Source organism: Vigna umbellata, chromosome 5 (genome assembly GCF_029865625.1).
Source record: "Vigna umbellata cultivar VRB3 chromosome 5, Vumbellata_1.0, whole genome shotgun sequence".
In the NCBI taxonomy this organism is placed as follows: Eukaryota; Viridiplantae; Streptophyta; class Magnoliopsida; order Fabales; family Fabaceae; genus Vigna; species Vigna umbellata.
In genome coordinates, this window is record NC_142169.1 from 35,686,134 (window position 1) to 35,705,071 (window position 18,938).

The 18,938-nt window shown below is 35.2% G+C and overlaps 3 protein-coding genes across 5 annotated transcripts; 1 reads left to right on the forward strand and 2 right to left on the reverse strand.

The window, feature by feature from the left end:
* Positions 1-3,271: 3,271 nt before the first annotated feature.
* Positions 3,272-10,293, reverse strand: ALB4 (OxaA/YidC-like membrane insertion protein). Its single transcript, XM_047325155.2, has 11 exons — positions 9,675-10,293; positions 8,464-8,574; positions 8,200-8,274; positions 7,494-7,554; positions 7,197-7,270; positions 6,973-7,077; positions 6,123-6,230; positions 5,671-5,774; positions 5,383-5,589; positions 4,969-5,296; positions 3,272-3,678 (listed from the first exon to the last, which is right to left on the reverse strand). The coding sequence occupies exons 1-11, from the start codon at positions 10,026-10,028 to the stop codon at positions 3,595-3,597; spliced, it is 1,611 nt and encodes a 536-aa protein (XP_047181111.1). The 5' UTR covers positions 10,029-10,293; the 3' UTR covers positions 3,272-3,594.
* A 385-nt stretch (positions 10,294-10,678) lies between these two features.
* LOC124847627 (photosystem II reaction center proteins PsbY, chloroplastic-like) lies at positions 10,679-11,517 on the forward strand. Its single transcript, XM_047325169.2, has one exon. The coding sequence runs from the start codon at positions 10,812-10,814 to the stop codon at positions 11,397-11,399; it is 588 nt and encodes a 195-aa protein (XP_047181125.1). The 5' UTR covers positions 10,679-10,811; the 3' UTR covers positions 11,400-11,517.
* Positions 11,518-12,056: 539 nt separating this feature from the next.
* On the reverse strand, positions 12,057-18,382 carry LOC124847626 (uncharacterized). 3 transcript variants are annotated; one of them, XM_047325167.2, is made up of 6 exons: positions 18,219-18,382; positions 17,953-18,020; positions 16,599-17,862; positions 14,728-16,413; positions 13,318-13,372; positions 12,057-12,484 (listed from the first exon to the last, which is right to left on the reverse strand). In XM_047325167.2, exons 1-6 carry the CDS (start codon positions 18,316-18,318, stop codon positions 12,343-12,345), a joined length of 3,315 nt encoding a protein of 1,104 aa, XP_047181123.2. In that variant the 5' UTR covers positions 18,319-18,382; the 3' UTR covers positions 12,057-12,342. The 3 variants fall into 3 exon arrangements, with proteins under 3 accessions (XP_047181123.2, XP_047181122.2, XP_087970992.1); XM_047325166.2 differs by having other exon boundaries at positions 14,728-16,419; XM_088114866.1 differs by having other exon boundaries at positions 12,347-12,511; positions 14,728-16,419.
* Positions 18,383-18,938: the final 556 nt, after the last annotated feature.

The window sequence follows — 18,938 nt, forward strand, 5'->3', positions numbered from 1 at the left end:
ATCTTGGAGAAATGAAAAAATGTGCATTGATTTATTAATTTGTGTGTGATGATTCACGAGCGGTACGCGAAATACTAGAGAGCTTACCTTATCTAGCAAAGTGATGGGATGAGAATGGATAGAAGGAAAATTTATTGTGAGCATCATAATGTTTTTACAGAAGAAGAAAGGAAAACGATGCACACTGAATGATCTGAGCAGAACACATGTAGAAGCGTGAAGTGCGCAATGTGATGAAATGGAATCTAGCTGATTTTCTTAACATCTGTCATTATTAATGAATAACAGATTAATATGATGAATTTAACATGATGAGATGAAAGGGATTATTATTAGGAAGAGGAAATTGAAAGGACAGTATGACCTAAAGAGAGGACACATGGGAGAACCGTACGATCCGTGAATGTGTTGAGATGCATAGATGTGAAGGCATGTTAGCCCATGTGGGCAGTGTTTACTTTTCATGCTTCTCTAAGTGGGCCCTACTTCTTCTTCTCTGTGAAATCTCTGCCCCTTATTTCTTTCACCTAATCCAACAGTCAGATATGCTTCCACTAATTGGGCCAAACTAACCATTCTGTACTTTTGGCTGGGAAACTTTTTTCACCAAAACTCACTAATTCTGCAAGATTCCAATTGGGTGATGAAATTCTGCTTCCACTCATGGCCCAAACACTTATTAAACAACAAAACTGTGTGCTCTATTTATCCCTACCATGGAGTTTTACAATTAGGTAAAAATTTTGTTATAGAATTTAAATACGAGTCTAAGTCTCATGACATTATATAAAGATAAAAACTCATTATCTTAAGATTTTGAGTAAATAATAATATCAATTTTTTATGTTATTAAGTTTAGATCTTATTATTATTGTATCTTTTCAGAGAATATTATCTTTTTAAAAATAAAATTATAATAGAATTTGAATTATAAACTTCAGGTATTATCTAAAACAACAAACATAACAGACTAATTTTATATATACACATTTTCTAAAGCATTTATAAATTTAACTTAATTGCATGTCAAAATAGTTGATAGAGGTTTTATTCATTTCACCAAAAAACTCATTCACTTCAATTGAAAAGTGTGATTTAGTTTATGACATGTGCAGACTGTCACGTGACACATTAATTTCACAGAAAAATAACGATGCATGTGTGGTTGAAATATGATAATCATAGTCAGATGGATCAAAAGGTTTGAAAAAGAAAAAATGTTTACATTATATATAGTGTACTGACTTCTTTCACTGTTAAGGTAAATTGAGTTAAGAAAGAAAACAAAGTTAGTTGATATTTTTGTATGCGTGAATGATTGGTTGATTTGGGAAGTACAAGAAAGGTATCCTACGGAAAGGTTTTTCTCATGTCTGATGCTAAATATTCATATGATTGGATTATATTCTATAGCAAATTAATTAATATTAGTGAGACTTTGGGTGGTAGAGTTTGTCATAATAGAGCATGTGATTCAGATTTGAATATTTTTGTGTAAACTGAAAAGAAAAGAAAGAAGGAACTGCAATTAATGCAGTTTGCAGAAAGGCAAATGTATGGAGTTTTACATAACGGAAATGAGGTAGTTGATCTTAGTTTTTTACAGAAATCATGTGGTTTGAGTGCAGTTTAGAAAACAGGATAATTAAGAAAAGAGTTTTTTGTCAAAAGGTGCATGTGATGGCTTTATGAGGTATGGATTATTAGGATATATAACTCATATAGCTTATCATCATCAAACCATGTGCCATATAGCTACCATTCCCATTGGCCATTATGCTACTAATTAATTTCATGAATAAAGATTACTATAGTTGATCACTGATCATGCATGTCTTCACTCTGCAAAAAATTCAATATTATCAACTTGGTCAACGTGGATCAATATTAATTACACACTTAAATCAAAAGAAGACATTGCGATTACGTTATTAATGTATCACCACTGTCAGCTCAAACAATTATTATTATTATTATTATTATTATTATCTTGTATAATCTAAAAAATATATGATGAAATTACTTTTATTTGTTGTACACATGTGATATGTTTAGTTTACGATTCAATAAATATTAATATTAAAAGTGTTACTTTTTAATTATTGAGAAAAATTGTCAAATCCAAACAAGTACATGTTTTCTTCAAAATTATATACTACATTAAAAAAATGTTTAATCTCAATTTGAAAAATTGTCAGTATCTAACTCCTAATCGCATGAAAGGAAAGGTGAAAAGTATAAGAAAAAAAAATAGAAAATTAGAAATACTTGTATACATCACCAAATCAAAATCAGCACTGATAAAAATGAAAACAACACTTAAATATTTATCAGTTTTCAAATTTTTGATTAATTTGAACAAAGATTTGTAAAATGTAACTAAGAAGATATCAAATGATTACAAATTAAGAAAATATCTATAGATTTGAGGTTAAGGATTGAGTACTGATTCATTTGTTTTTTACTCACTCGTGACTTTCTTACCAAAAAAAACAACAAATTGGCTTGTGGAACATGTTACTATAATAAAAACAATAATTTGTGCCATAGAAAAGTAAACTTATCTTTAATGATTGGATCATGTGCTCAACAATGTAATTAATTAACATCACCATGTTTCTCTCCTTCAATGCAAAGGGTCAAACCTTCATAATCAAACAATACATTCCCCAAGCTCCTACTTTGCTTGTGACATGAGATATTGCAGGTATCAATGTTTGAAAAAGTTGTATTTATACAATGTTATCGTATAAAAGTTGTGTTTGAAAAGAGAAGTGTCCGATAAGATGATTGAGGTGATGGAAAGTGATAGAGAAAAATAATTTATTCTAAGAATAATGTAATTCTTATCGGTAATGAAAAAAAAAATATAATTCTTATTAAAGCTTAATCGTTGGGTAGACGAAGTTAAAATAAAAAAACTGTATTTTGCTACTTAAGGTACTACCGTACACAGTATAGAGTCCGTATTTCTTTCAATGTTACTCAAACCAAAGATGAAAGTATGAGGAACATAAGAAACCAGGAAACATTTATTGGGTCTCTCCCTCTTCCTTTGCTGGTAATTTCTTTCTACACTTCCATAGGAACACAAGTAGGAGGGTGTGATAGAAAAACAGGAACCGAGTCACCGTAGACAAATGAAACATGGCATTCAAAAGCTTCAGTGTCCCGGTATTATGGATAAAACGCATCACGTATATTCCCCGTCACGGTATAGTATACAGATTCAAGCCAGCATTTATTGAAATGTTACAGTGACAAACAAAAATGATATTAAAGATAACGAGTTGACTATAAAGGGTATTGTGAAACATCTGATCTAATGTGAATTCATCCATCCTTGACAATGAAAATTGATGAGAAGAGTACAATACAGACTAAAACTATAAGGCTGTAAAATCAGCCGTCAAATCTAACCACTTCCTCGGCCGATATAGAGACCTTTAATCTCATTCATTGCACCATTTCTGTAACAATCTACAGCATTAACCAGGCGAATGCCAAATTGTAAGGCAGACAGTATTAATCCAATATGGCATGTAGTGGCAACTGGGCGAGTCAATATCCAAGTAGATCAATCTGTTTAGTTGGTCAATCCTTTGTCATGCGATCTGAATCTTCTGCAGGAGGTTGTCTGTTTGCAGTGGTTGTAGATGTTAATACTTCTCTTGGTTCCTGTAAGATGACGGATCAGACACATAGAATTATGAGGTTGTTATGTTTGTGCTGATGGTAAAATTAATGGTTTCTCTCGGCACCAGAGAAGTAATATAAAGTTCAAAAAAGAAACGCGCACACAACGTACCAACAAATCACTAAGAATGGTATCGCACAGTATAGTCTATTCAGTTCCATTATTTGAACATCTAATTATAGATTCTGTATGCGACTTCATACACACACACATCTAGAAGTGTCACAAAATCAAAGAAGGCAACTTTTTGTTGTTCACAAAAGATTTCCCAATTTAGTATACGGGAGAGTGTTTACAGTCTTTTAAAAGTGGAATAGGCAAGCAAAATTGTCAAGCAAACATTTCACATTAAAGGATATAGCACTACAAAAATTAGCTCTTGCATAGTCTTTGTAATATCAGCCAAACTGAAAAGGTGATGATTGAGTGTTAATATACACCTTGTCATTCCTTGCCCACAAAAGGAAGAGGAAGAAATTGCCAAAAGCACTTTATATTTCTCTCGTTACTCATCTTTCTCACATGTTCAGTGATGGAAATTAGATAGGAGTATTTTCTAGCATATCTATTATGAAGAGTGCATCTTTGACAAATAAATGTTACGAAAAATGCCCTATATTCATATGTGCAATAATATCTTGTCTACACTTTTCTAGTTCATCTCAACATGATTGAAATAAGCAGAACTTTCACATTTTCTGTCTCATGTAGATGTCAAAAATCTGATTTCCCTCCAAATCTTTACACGGAATTGATTAGCGTTTACTACAGATACGAAGGAAAAAAAAAATCTAAGATTGATCTTTAAATTTTCGAAATAAAATGAATTGTTCATGGTGGGATGGTGGAGGGATACGGGGGGAAGAGGAGTAATGTTGAGGAAGGATTAGGAAATGAAGAGAGTTTTCGGTTTTTAAATTTTAAAAAATGAATTTACTTAAACACCCGTTAAGTGAAGTTGTAGCATTTTGTTCATTTAATTTTGGTGTACAGTCCCAATATGCTCTGAGTATATTAAGCCAACTCCTTTTTTAATATTTTTCAACTATTATGAAAAATTTAAGAATTATTTAAAAAATTGAATTTAATGTTTTTAATAAAATTTAAATGAAATTCACTCAACAACTAATTATCAGCGCTTACACTACTATCCATGTTTCAATCACTTTATTTGGAAGAAATAATCTTATCCTAACATGTATATGGTGGAGCAAATGCATCTTTAACAAATAAATATTAGGAAAAAGTCAAATATTCATGTGCAATAATACCTTGTCTGAATTTTTCTCGTTTATCTCATCATTGTTGAAATGAGCAGAGCCTTCATTATTTTCTGTCTCAGATGTAGATGTAAAATTCTGATTTCCCTCTAAGTCTGTACTTAATAAGTTGCCATTTACCACTCCAGATATGGAGGGATCAGTATCTGAACCCACAGACCGAGATTTTTCAACAGTTAAATCACCTCCAGTTTTCTCAAGTGTCACGTGACTATCATCTACTTCAGTCTCTCTAGCTGCTGTTTCCATGCCTTTCATTTTTTCTTCTTCTTCTCTTTGTTGTCTTCTCCTTGCCTCTTGCTCCTTTAATTGCTTAAATCTTCAACACAACGAGGAGTAGAATCACAACATATGAAAATAAACCAATGGCAAATGAAATGAGTGTAACTAACTATAACTACTAACCTATCACCAGGTTGTGGCCCCTCTGATGTTTTCTCACTTTGGCCGGCTTCTTCCACTATTGTGGAATTTAGCTTAGATATTGACTTCTGAACCCGGGTTCCGTCATTTTTGATGATATCATCTGGGACTTGCCTCACAGGATTTTTGGCACCTCCTAACTTTTGAAGCCATACTTGTTGTCCAGTGCTCAATATATTATTTGTTAACCTACACAACATAAAAAATAATAGGTAAATATAGATATGGGCTAAGTAAACAAAACCAACTGTGAGCTTTACCTATACTGACCAGTAAAGGCTAAGACCAGAAGGAACTGAGAGAGCAAAGTAACCAATCATTAATGGAAGGAACTTGGTCAATACTTGAGAACTTTTCATGTTGGGATCATTAGGCTGAAAATTGGCAAGGAAAATTACAACTAACTCAGCCACCAAAATAAATACACAGATGCCTTTTAATGTGCAGACACACAAAGTAAATCAATAAAGTTTTCTTTAATTCTTGTAGCAGAGGGGAAGGGTTGGGTTACATGACATTGGATGCAAAGTTAATCCGGCCATGTGGCTACACTATGGATACAAAATTGCCAAAATTAAAACATAGTGTTAAATTACCAAGCAGCTTGAAAATGTGTTCCATTTAAAGCTATAATAGAGAATGGCTAAAACTTTTATAAGGCACAGGTTTCATGAATAAAATTAGCACACATTTAATTTAATGGTATATGCAACATGATTGACCTGTGATGACTGCATTATTTGGACAGATATGTACTGAGAGACGATTAGCAACACCGGCAAGACCAGATAAGCCAATGTATCTGACCATCCAAGGGGAGGGGCACCATCCTGAAGAAAGAGTAAAGAAAAAATCACTAAAACAAAATTCACATTTAAATTTACTTAGAATCTGCAATAAATCACCAACAATGTGAACAAAAACCAAAAAAAAGAAATATGGCAAATATCATACAATAATCTAAAACAATGAAGGTGAATCAAAATTAAAAATGATCTGTTCCACTTGACAAACCAAACATTAACATTCATTCAATTGTTGACTTTGACAACAGAGAAAGAGAGGTGAATCTTAGTTGGTCCTGAATAAATGTAAGCTCTTCAAGTAAGTGCTTAACTTAATAATGCGTGTAATGTAAATACACACCTATCCTGCCTTTTTTTATTGGGTAACCACACTTGTGGATCAACGCACACACACCCGCCCGCTTATACTAAAAATATATGCCACAACGAAATTACTTTAAGAGTTTTTTCGCATACAAATATTTTACCTAATATACCCTCTGAAGCCAGCAAAGAATTCAACTTTAGTACATATATGACATGATTGTTATTTGCACACCCCCAAAGGTTGGGGTTTCCCTATATGATCTGGGTAACTACTGAAAGAGAGGTTATCGGGCACAAAAGTTAGAATAATGGATAGTTTGGCTTTCTCTGATTATAAAGAATGAAAACAATATCAAGTTGCCAACATGGTAGAGCCTTAAAAAAGGAGCAAACAGAAAACCACAAGGTTACATAGCTAAATATTTATGACATGAAATTTTACTTTCTAACTGACACTCACCACAAAAGGAAAAAGCCAAGAGATACCACTGCCATTTTGACGAGCTGCGATTGTAGTTGGACCAGCAAGAGAAGGTATCCAAAAGAAGCCTTCAGTAAGGAGTCCCTTCATATATCAGATCCGACAAAAGAATTACATTAGCCATGAAAGATATGAGTCATTTAAAGAACAAAAAATTCCATATTTAACTATCAAATTAAAAATCAACATCATAAGCAGCATACCTCGTCAGCCACATTTGAAAGGGCTCGATATAGCCCAATCCACACTGGTATGGTTGCGAGTGTGGGCAGGCATCCTAGTAAAAAAATGAAGACATTGACAAAAGAGTTACCATCTTCATGTTTTCAAAATCACATAATGCTCATAGTTCCATTTATTAACCTAGGAAACATTAGGAGAAAAATTGTGACAATAACTAAGAAACGATAGGACTTGTGATGTGAAATCCTTGGAAGGTTCAATCCTCAAAGCCAAAACGAAAGATCAATAAACCTTTTGCAGCATAATAAAATGAATACCTGCTAGAGGATTAATGTTGGCTAGTTTATACAATCTAGCAGTTTCAAGTTGAAGTCTCTCCTGCAAGAAGCAATAAATAAATCTTCAAGTTTGAACTACTTTTTAAGGAATTCCATTGGTTAAGAGCTTGCAGAGTCAAAAGCTAACATTGTGTTTGGAATCCTCAAAAGTAGCAAATTATTTTATTAGATTCCAAAATAATAAATTCTATGTTAGGACTCTATTATAAAAAAGATTTTAACTGATTCAAAATAAAATCCTATGTTTGGAACTCATTAAAATAAATTGATTTTTCGTTTCACAAGGCAATTCAGTAAGGGTAAAATGAATCAATTCCCACAAATCCTGCAAAATGTGTCAGGATTCATAAAAAATTATAGAAATCCATGGATTTTAAAAATAAAATAAATCCTATTTTTTATCATTCCAAATACGACTGTTGATCAGAAATCCAATCAAATACTATCTTTTAACATTCTAAGCACACAGTAAAAGGAGTACCAGAAATGGAATCCTATCAAAATTATAGGAGCTTATGCTGCCACCCCCTCTACCAGTGGCAGAGGGGGAATAAAGATGGAGTCATGCTTTAACAGTTAAAGTTTTCAGGCAATGTCTAAAAATTTATACGGTAGTTCCGACAGTGGTTTAATTGTTATAAACGAGATAGTATTGGAGAAAGTAACACTTCTAAAGGCCAAATACCTGATCACCAGCATACCGCTCCTGGATAGCCTTTATTTGAGGTTGCAAAGTTCGCATAGCTAAGGAGGATTCTACCTGTGAATAATCACTCAGATTTTATTTGACACAAACATGATGAATATGATATGAGAATATTATATCCATTACCAAGGTTTTCAATGTCAAAAGCAACAATAGATGGTTCAAAACCATAAAAGTACAAGATTCAAAAGATCATGGAGTCTATTGATCACTGTCAACATACTTCAACAACTGCATACAAACCTGCTTTTTGGTTAGGGGAAAAGTAGCAGCTTTTACAAGAACTGTGAGCAGTATAATTGCAAAACCATAAGCATATGGGACATGCAAAGCAGAAAGCCCATCCTTGAGTACCTGAGAAATGCAAATTACTTCCGCTCAGAATTACTGGACAGTATGTAGAGACAAAAGTAGACCAGTGTGTACTTGTTCTAGTACAACCTTGAGACAAAAATAACTATCTAACTCACATGCAACAGTAAATGACAAGTAAGGTATGTCCTCGTGTTAGTCATTGTAATACTCTATAACTATAAAGAGCAACCTCCTTTGTCTGTCTTTTGCTAAGTTGTTTACAGTCTTGTCAATAAATTTATCGTGTATAGTCAGGGGAAGAGTTTACCACATTGGTTTAATAACCCATGGTGGAACATTGACAAAAAAATTGACTGAATTTGTTTAATTAGCAATCTCCAGTGCATCAGTTCCAACGCTAGAACTTAAGACGAGATTTCAACCGGAACAAATACTTTATTCCTAAGAAAAAATTATCACCATAAATCTAAAGTTGTTGTTAGCAGTGTCACATTAAGAAGAGCCCAATATAAAAGAATAGTCCAATAGGTAGGAGAGACTCGTCCAATTCAATGTGGGATTCCTAACATTGCCACCTTGAGATAACTTCACTCATCCATCAATATTCAGTTTGCACTTTAATCCAGCTCATAGAAAGCTCTTTCAGTGACCCAACTCTTAACAAGAGCATCAATTGTTAGGACTTATGCAAAAGAGGAGAACTCAACCCAAAAAACTATTCCATTAGGTGGGAGAGTACAAAACTTAAATACAATATTAAGTAGCTCATCCTACACAATGTGGAACGCCTATCAGTCGTTCGTTATATGGCCCAGACCTAGAACAGAAAATTACATCACTAGAACGAGTGGAAACAATGATATTTCACAATTCTCAACTACAGCAGCAAATACCACAGACCATCCGCACCAGAAACCAATCCTACCAACCAATAACAACAAGTGCAAACTATAGAGAGTTATAATCTTAATCTTACGTTTCCATTCAATCATGCTAATCAAATTTTCTTCAAACACGGTATACCTTCTCGCCAATAACAAGCTCCGTCCAGCGCGTTGATAATTTAAATTACAGTTTCCATTTGACGCATGGAGAAAACCAAATCAAATCGAAGAGTTCGGTGCTTCAGAGAACAATACCTTAAGAACCGTCTCCATGTAATTGGTGATTCCGGAAAGCCAATCGTTGCTCTGTTTGGCGGTGGCGGAAGCAGCAACCGTGTCGGAAGAAGAAGATACGGCGGCGTCTGCAATCGTGTAAAGAAGTCCCTCCGCTCGACCAAACAGTTCTCTGAGCACGCCTTCAGCGTGCTCCGGCTCGGGCAAGAATTCGGGTTTGAATCCGAACCGGGCGACGGATAGAGAGCCGCGAAGAAAGTGCCTGGTCGAACCGGAGAAAGCGTGGGATTGAGGACGGTTGGGAAGGCGGCTTGTGCTCCGGTTCCCGAACGGAGCAGAGACTATGTTGGGCGCGCAAGGTAACAGAGCTGCCATGGTATTCGGTTCGCAACGAACCGGGGGGTTTAAAAGGAGGAAGTAAAAAACCTAGTTGGCGGTTGGGTTGAAAATGAATATAGCTGGAGCTTTGAAGTGGTAATGGAGTTACGCAGATGAAAAATTATGGAGATTTTGTTGCAGCGCAGACCTGCCTACTTCCCTTTCTTCTCCTCCTTTCCTGGGTTTTAGAAAATCCAAAGGGCCCACCCATATCATATTTCACAATTATAAAAATACAAATAAAAATAAAATATCAGCAATCTAAGCATTTATGGTTATTTTTCACAACATAAAAATCCTTTTTCCCAGACCATGGTTGATGTACATCGGAACCCAATACATGAAAGCACCGTGACTAAAAACAATTTAAAATTAAATATTTTATTTATTGTTCTATAATCTAAGTTAGATATATGAAAGCACTGATACACCGGCAACAAAAGTCAAAAGATTACGCGTGTGACTTGGGCCCCTCCATAGTCTGGGCTAATTTTCATAGTTTCTACTTGGACTGGGCTGAGCTCAACTGAACCCATGGTATGACGATTTTTCTTTCTACACCCCCGTAGTTTCTTTATGCACCCATAATTTTCAAAAAGAAGCACTAACTAAAGCATTTGAAGTGATAAGAGGACATAGGAACATGAGGTCGAAAAGGCACGAATGAAAAATGCTGGGATAAGAGATGGTCGTGATTCCAGAAAATATCTGCACTTCATTCAGCCATCATATTCCAAACCAAAGTGTTGTTTGGAGTGAGTAAGCTGTCGAAGTTTCACAATGGCGGCAACCATAGCAGCAACCATGGCCATAGTAAACACCAAGAGCCTAAAACTCCCACTCCCACCTTCAAAACCCACCATTTCTCTCTTTTCCCATCTCAACCTTCCAAAGGGTCTAACCTCCACCGTTAACGCTACCGTGTCATCAACAACATCTTCCATGGCGGGCACTGCAATCGCGGGGGCAGTTTTTTCCACCCTAGGATACTGCGACGCGGCTTTTGCGGCGTCGCAAATAGCCCAAATTGCGGAGGGCGACAACCGTGGACTTGCGCTGTTGCTGCCGGTGGTTCCTGCCTTAGCGTGGGTGCTGTTCAACATTCTGCAGCCGGCGCTGAACCAGGTGAACCGCATGCGAAGCAGCAAGGGGGTCATGGTTGGGCTTGGGCTTGGACTCGGCGCCTCGAGCTTGGTGTGGAGCCCAGAAGCGTCAGCGAGTGAGATGGGTCTGATTGCGGATGCTGCGGCGGGCAGTGACAACAGGGGTCAGCTTCTGCTGTTGGTGGTTGCACCGGCGATTGGGTGGGTTCTGTTCAACATTCTGCAACCTGCACTTAATCAGCTTAACAGAATGAGATCAAAATGAATATGGGAATGTAATTTTGTATCGCTTTTTTCATTGTAACCTGTATCTACCTCTCTCTATGTGTAAAAATTATCTATCTATCTATCAATCAATGTTTCCTTCTCTTTGATTTCTTTAACTGACAAGAGATCTCACACTTAATCAAACTCCAGCGCACAATGTTTTTGGTTTGAGATTGCTAAAAGAACTACACATTATATGTTACATCAGCACCAACGCACTACATATTATATGAGAACTTGGAGAATTTTCTTTCTTGATCTAATTTGAAGTATTTGTTTAACATGTTATTAAGCTTTTCAGAGAAGCTGGTAGATGTGGAGTCTTATGGTGAGTTTGTCAGTGCAAATTCTTTAATATGTTAATTTCCTTGCTTGTGTGATAATGGACTTCAACAACTTTTGTTTAATAATTTCTTTTATGTCGTGGTTGATATCTTTATCTGAAGCTTTCAGATTTTGATGTTACGGTTTTATTTTATTCCTGATTCCAGAAAATTTGGTAAGTTTATTTCTGCCATGTTTTCTTTTGAACGTTAATGTTCTTTCCATAATACCATGAATAGAAGAAAAAAAGTTAATGAAGAGAAGACAGTCAACTAAATGAAAATGATAGGATTGCCAAAAAAAGCACACTCAAAATCATAAAAACTACGCATAAGAGGAATTTGTAGTAACATACATATTATAGTAGTAATATATCACATTGTTCTCATAATTATAATTAACTTGGCTGGTGACATAAGTCGACAAAGAACAATTTGGTTCGTGTGACATAAACCGCCAGCTTGATCGGTAAAAATGCTAAAAATGCCAAAATACCGTCGTCTTTGGAACGGTAAGAAAAAAAGAGAAAGAAGCTATGTGAGGACACAACAAAAACAAACAAAAATACCACAGTTGTGGTTGGTGTCCTTTTACTTTTCTTCTGCTCGAAGGTGTTGTCAATCAACCAGGCTGTCTGGGACAAATTCGAGGGACTGGCTTTGAGACTCTTGCAATTGAGAGGCTGTTATTTTAGCCTCCTTAAACCAGGTTGAGCTTCTGACAACGTCATCGATTGACATTTCTTTTGTATCTGTCAAACTGCACCAACAACGGTTTCAGACTCATCTGCAATGTGAATTATGTAACATCATTTATGAATGATGATGAACCACAAAAACAAAAAGAGACACCCCAAAAAACTTTTGTTGTCAGCAATGATGCAGAGATGAAAGCATGCAAGTTCAGAATTTCAAATTAACAATTTTGAGCGGCATAGTTTCCATTTTTATTTCACGGATTATCATTCTTCACCAATATTAAAATTCTAACACGAAAACAAATAGGTGAAAGTCGCAGCATATATTGGCCATACCCTGCTCAAGCCATAATCCATGATATGTGAATGGCTCAATTGATTGGGAATAAACCATTCATTTGAAAGATTTCATATCATAATGGACCGATCAAATCTAGATCTTTAAATAAAATACGACAATGAACTAAAATAAAAATGAAAAGAAAAAGTATTTTCAAAATATCCTCAACAGCTTTTATTTTTTCTTTTGACATGTAAATTGCATTATAAATATGGCCCAGAGAAAATAGTCAGAGTAATTCTAGCTATACTCTGTTTACTTTATGTGAAGATAACGTTATTGCTCAACTCTAAGTTCAGGTCAGAGTCAGTCATTGTCACAATCAATTATTAAATTAAAACTTGAGTTTCAAGATTTGATGGAATAGAATTCCTCGTGTCCAAATAAATTTAAAATGAAAAAAAAAATAAGGGTAAGAACGGTAGCAGAAAGAGAGACACGGGATTTATTTTTTTGCTGAAAATTGTCATTCAAACCTGAAAACGACTTGTAGCCAAAAACAAGATACAAATGACTTTGCCAACTTACATCATTCAGCAGAAATAATTAACTTACTGTGCTTTTGAGGAACTTCTTCCACCATTTTCCAGACTTTGCCCTCCATATGAACCTGATAAAAAACGAAAGAAATTGATTCTGGATTGCCTCATCACTATTTTCATGAAGAAACGAGATAAACTGAACATAGGCATATAAATCTTTAATTCAAGCTTGTCACCGATGCCAACATCAAAACTCAAAAAGCATAACAGGATACATGTTCTAAAGGAAAACAGTTCGATACACAAAAATAGTTAAGCTGATTTTAGTACCAGTATTAACAACTAAGTGAGATAGCAAAGCTTTCCTGGGTAAACACTAGATAAGAAAAACCAGTGGTTATCCGTAATGCCCTAAGTACCATGTAGTCGTTAGAAAATGAGTTTCCAGAGCAAATGTATAGGAAAGTGGTGAGCTAAAAATATACATCAACTATGTTACTATAATTTCTTCGAAAATAAAAGCCTGAACTGCCTGCAATCTAACTATTGAGATCACGTTGATTAGAAATTTAGTGAATGCAGTAGTCATGAGGCCTGTCCCCACAATTCAAATTGGTTTTGTAAGATTGTGGAAGACAATAAGTTCAAATTTTAAGATGGTGTCAATGTCTGCTCTGAATTGTTTGAGTCACCCGTATTTGTCTACACTCTAGATGATAGACTTCTTTAGTCAAGAAGTCGATCAACCCTCTCTTTCTCTCAATAACACACACAAATAGACTGAATAGTATGTATTTTATTAAGATGAATGAAAGAATTCAGTATACAAGAGTCACTCTCAAGGAAACTCTGCCCTCCTCTCCTTTTCTTCCTCTCATATAACTTTAATGTTCTATCACTAGACGTCCTATTCTTAAGCACGAGGAATTGCTTTTATTATGCCACCCGCGTTTGTCCACACTCCAAATGCCCGCTGCTGGGTAGGAGGTAATGTGTTGTAATCTTACATCAACTAGAAATATAACCACCGCAGTTTCTATGAAATTTCAAGACCAATGACAGTTCATTTTTCTTCAAACATTATTAACCTCGAGAGCATAGATCATTCTAAAAAATTAGTTGGAACAAAATAATAAAGTAATAACTTAAAAACATAAAATGTTCTCAAAATTGAAAGGGAAAATACAAGCTTTCCTCAATTTTAGGAATTACAACATTTTCAACCTTCATAAATATGATAATGTGGTTATTTCCAGCTCCTGGAACAAAACAAGTAAGGAATAACAGTTGATAACCAAATTCCAAAGATCAGATCTCAATTAAAAAAGGTTAATCTCAACCAACTCAACAGAAACTCACTTATACAGTTACCCGTACAGATTGAAAACTATTTTATACTACATTTTCATCAACTTTATTAAAACATAAAGGCACATATATTTAATACATATATTTCAGTTACCATCTACTTGTGAATCTATACCTGAACTGCTGTCTTCATCAGACAATAGCGGATTATCTGATGGAGTTCTGGTGCTGGCACCAGAATTACCATCTTCACCGTCAGAGCTGCTGCTACTATCATCCTTGAAAATTGCTCCCGATAACAAGCTCTTCTTTTGCGGTGTTTTACCCACAACTCCATGAACATTATTCCGGGAAGCTTTTCCTGCTTTTTTTGGAACCCTTTTTATGGAACCTTCCAGCTTTGAATTTGATACAGGAACATGTTTTCTTTGTTTCTCCAAATCAATTTTTTTCTCAGAAGCTTTGACACGAGTCTTTTTGTTTTCTTCAGTCACAGTCCTGTTACCAGACACTTTTGATTCTTGTCCACTCCTGTGTGGATTTGGTACCTTCTCTCCAGGGTGAATCCTTACATCAAGCTCTTCCTTTGATGATAATTTCTGTGAGGAGCTTAAATCCTTAGCATGAGTTTGTCCATTTGTTGCTTCAAGTTGATGAATATTATTTCTGGTCATGGTCTCAATATCTTTCATCTCTGTTTCATTCATCTTGTCAACAAGCATGCCATCTGACAAATTAGTTTCACCTGGCTGTTTCCAGGATGAAAATTGTTCATCAGCATTAACCTTTAAAGTTTTAGAAGGTGCTTCCAAATTATCATCATCTTTCTTTCCAGGAGACTGAGTTGAAAGCTGCACTGCATCCTTGCTCCCAGAATTATGCGGAGAATCAGAAGGTTCAAGTCTAACAGAGTCTTTCACCAGTTCCGTATTTGTTTTGCATGATTTCTTAGAGGACTTTGTGCTTGCAGAGTTACGTTTCTTTGTCACTGCAACTGAAGATTTGGCATGTGTTTCACGGTCAGAAGATGATGATAGATTCTTACTATCACCTTGATCTTTCAAAAGCATATTTAACATACTCTTTGAGATAGAATTCTGTTTGTCATTCGACTTTTTTCTTTGTCTCTTGCCCGTGTGTTCAGCACTCTCAATGTTAAACTCAATCTCCTTATCAGAAGTCCCATGCATCTCCTCCTGCTGTATTTTTTCACCTATTTGATTTAAAGGGTTCTCCACTGTCTCTGTATTTCCTGATTTAGGATCATAATTTGTTGCACCAATGGACTTCATAATACCATTTTTACTCTCAGAAGCATCCACATGGCCAGAACCTTCTCTAAACGGGGACTCTCCATCTGAATTCTTATCTTTTTTCTTGTTCTTTTTTTCCATAATACCATTTTTACTCTCAGAAGCATCCACATGGCCAGTACCATCCCTAAACGGGGACTCTCCACCTGAATTCTTGTCTTTTTTCTTCTTTTTTTCCTTCTTCGATTTTCTAGATTCAGTTGATCCATTCACATCCACAACTTTTGAAGTCACATTTAGTTCTCCAACTTTTGCATCTGAGTTGTTCTGTTTGGATGGTGTGGACTTATCTAACAGCATTAGCTTAGGATCATTTTGTTGTGATAACTCTCTTCCTTCCTCAGCTCCTTCAATATGACCAGCTTCATTTTTACCATTATCCTCAGTGAGCTCCATATGCCCGACCACATTAGCAGGGTGTGCTATTATTTCAATATCAGCATGGTTGTTATAGTTTCCTTTTGTTTTTTCTGTACTTTGAATGTCTTCTTTGCATGCATCAGTTCCAGTCTCCATGTTGTCAATAGTAGTTTTGCCCATACTCATATCTGGCCCTAAAAAGAAAGAGAGATCAGTAGTATATTTTCAGTATTCTAAAATAGATTTCTTTTATTAATTTGATCTCAATAATAAAAAAAAAAAAAACATAGCAAACTAGTCATAACATGGTACAAGGTTAGCACGAATAATGCTGGTACTTTACTATGTTCACCCTTTTCTCAAGTAGTATCACCTTTAGGGAGAGAAATTTCCTCCTGACCACCTTTTTGAATGCTTGAATGATCTTCTTGTTCAACGTTCCTGGAAGAAGAAATTAAATGTGTTTCATGAGGATTTGATGAATTTTTCTTCCCTTTCCTCCTCCTACCCTCCAATATAGTTCTCAGTGGATCAGTGTCACTAAATTTTTCGGCTGATTGGTCATCGTTACTGTTTTTAATCTTCTGTAGCTTCTCCAAATCATGATGAGAAGAAATGTCTACGTTGAAATCATTAATCAACTTGGCCTTGGACAAACTTTTTTCTTTGCTGCCCTTCCTCTTTTTCTTTGCAGGAGTTACTGTATCTAAAATGTCTCCAGTTACCTTATCATCCTTATATTCAACACCATACCTATAGTTTTCATTCTTAAGTTCAAACTGATCCTTCAATTCTTTCCTTTCCTCATGTGCTTCATCGGACTTATGCGCTTCATCCTTCTGAGCAGCCGTCTCTTCCTTGAATAATTCTTTAGAATCATCAATCAAAGACCTCTTCCTTTTCTTATGCTTCTTATCTGAAATAAGTTCAGGTTCTGAAGCTTCTTTCATTGACACAGCAGTGTCAAGGTCCCTCTTAGTGTTCCTATTGTTGCCATCAGTATGCTGATGCTCCTTCAAAACTTCAAATTCCATAATTACTTCTTTATTTGCATTCTCCAAAGTTTTCGCTACAACCTCGATATCCTGCTGAATTGCACAATCACTGAGCCCAACAACAGAAGCATCATCTACATTTGAAGTGTCATCTCGAAATGCGTCTTCTTTTTTCCTTTTACCTTTACGTTTTCTACTCGAATCTGATACAGATTTACTACTCTCCTTGCGTACAACACAAACACTCCCAATGTTTTTATCGGTTCCATCAACCTCATACTCGATAGCTGAACCTGGAAGTTCAATATTTTCGACAGATGATTTAACACCTGTATCCAACTTTTCACCAGCTCCTTTGCCAGTATGTTGTGAAACACAAGGACTAGGAACAGGAACTTCTACATTCTCAACTAGTTTGTTCTCCAACTGCAACACACCCTTGGATGGAGAACCGATAGCATTATCACCACGACCAGTCAAAGCATTACTTACAATTCCGAGAGTGGCCACCTGGTAATTCTGAGAACACTCCCTCACCTCAGTAGCATCCACACTGACAAACCAACTCTGGAGGGAACCAGTAAAGGCACTTCTCACAGGCATTGAATCTACAAGGTGATAAAAGTGCCCCTCGCGCATAACCTACATCAAATTAAATAAAATTGGATTGTAAGCAAAACAATACATAGTGAAGAAAACAAAGCGTGACTTCAACAGGAGAATATGAAATACCTTTATCCCATTAATCTGAATTTGCCCAAATTGGGGAAAGCATAGCGGGTGTTCGGACAAAATGCTCCCTACATACAATTCAAAAAATTCAAATAAAACATCAGCACTGTAAACTAACAGTGAATAGTGTTACATTAAAAACAAATGATCAAAATCCATGGATTGAGAGCAAAAACTGTCAACAAGAGAAAAACATTTAAAGAGCATGTCCAAAAAAAAAAATGTCAACAATCACTGTCTAAAAATTGACGACAAAAAATTAGTACTTTTGAGGTCAGCGACAGTGTCGTGATCGGAAACGAGGAGCGCCAAGCGGGTATCGAGGTTCGTGTGTATGTAAACGACGCTGGTGTTGTGAGTGGCCATGTTCGTTCATAGGCTCGTGTTTTGTTTTCTCTTTCTGGGGTTTATGGCACCACGCCACAGCTCTCTTCAGGGTATTAGGTCATATAATTTCCTCCATCAACTTATATATATTAGCTTTTTTGCTTTCTTTGGTTTAAGATTATTTTTAATTAATATTTTTTAAACTACTGAAATTTAGTTGATATAATGTATACCCGTATATACCTCTATATATAAAGAGATAATAATTTTTCACACAATTTTTATTTTTATTTTTCACACTATTCTCTCATTAATTTTTTTTATATATTAATTTAATCAATTTAAATATATTATTATCTTATAATATAATATAGTTATTTAAAAAAATACGGATCTATAAACGCAACAGTCTGAGTGTTTGTATTTAGGCTGGTATGTATAATTATGATAATCCAAAATATTTATATTGTAATTAAAGAAAACGAAAACAGTAAGAAATAAGAGATAAAACATTTATCTGTATCATTGTATTAAATATAACCTTTAAACTAATTTTAATGTTTTTAATTAAAAAGTGTTATCCATTATTAAATTAAAATAATTATATTGTTTAATAATATACATAATTCTATAATATTTCCATAAAAATAACGAGTCCT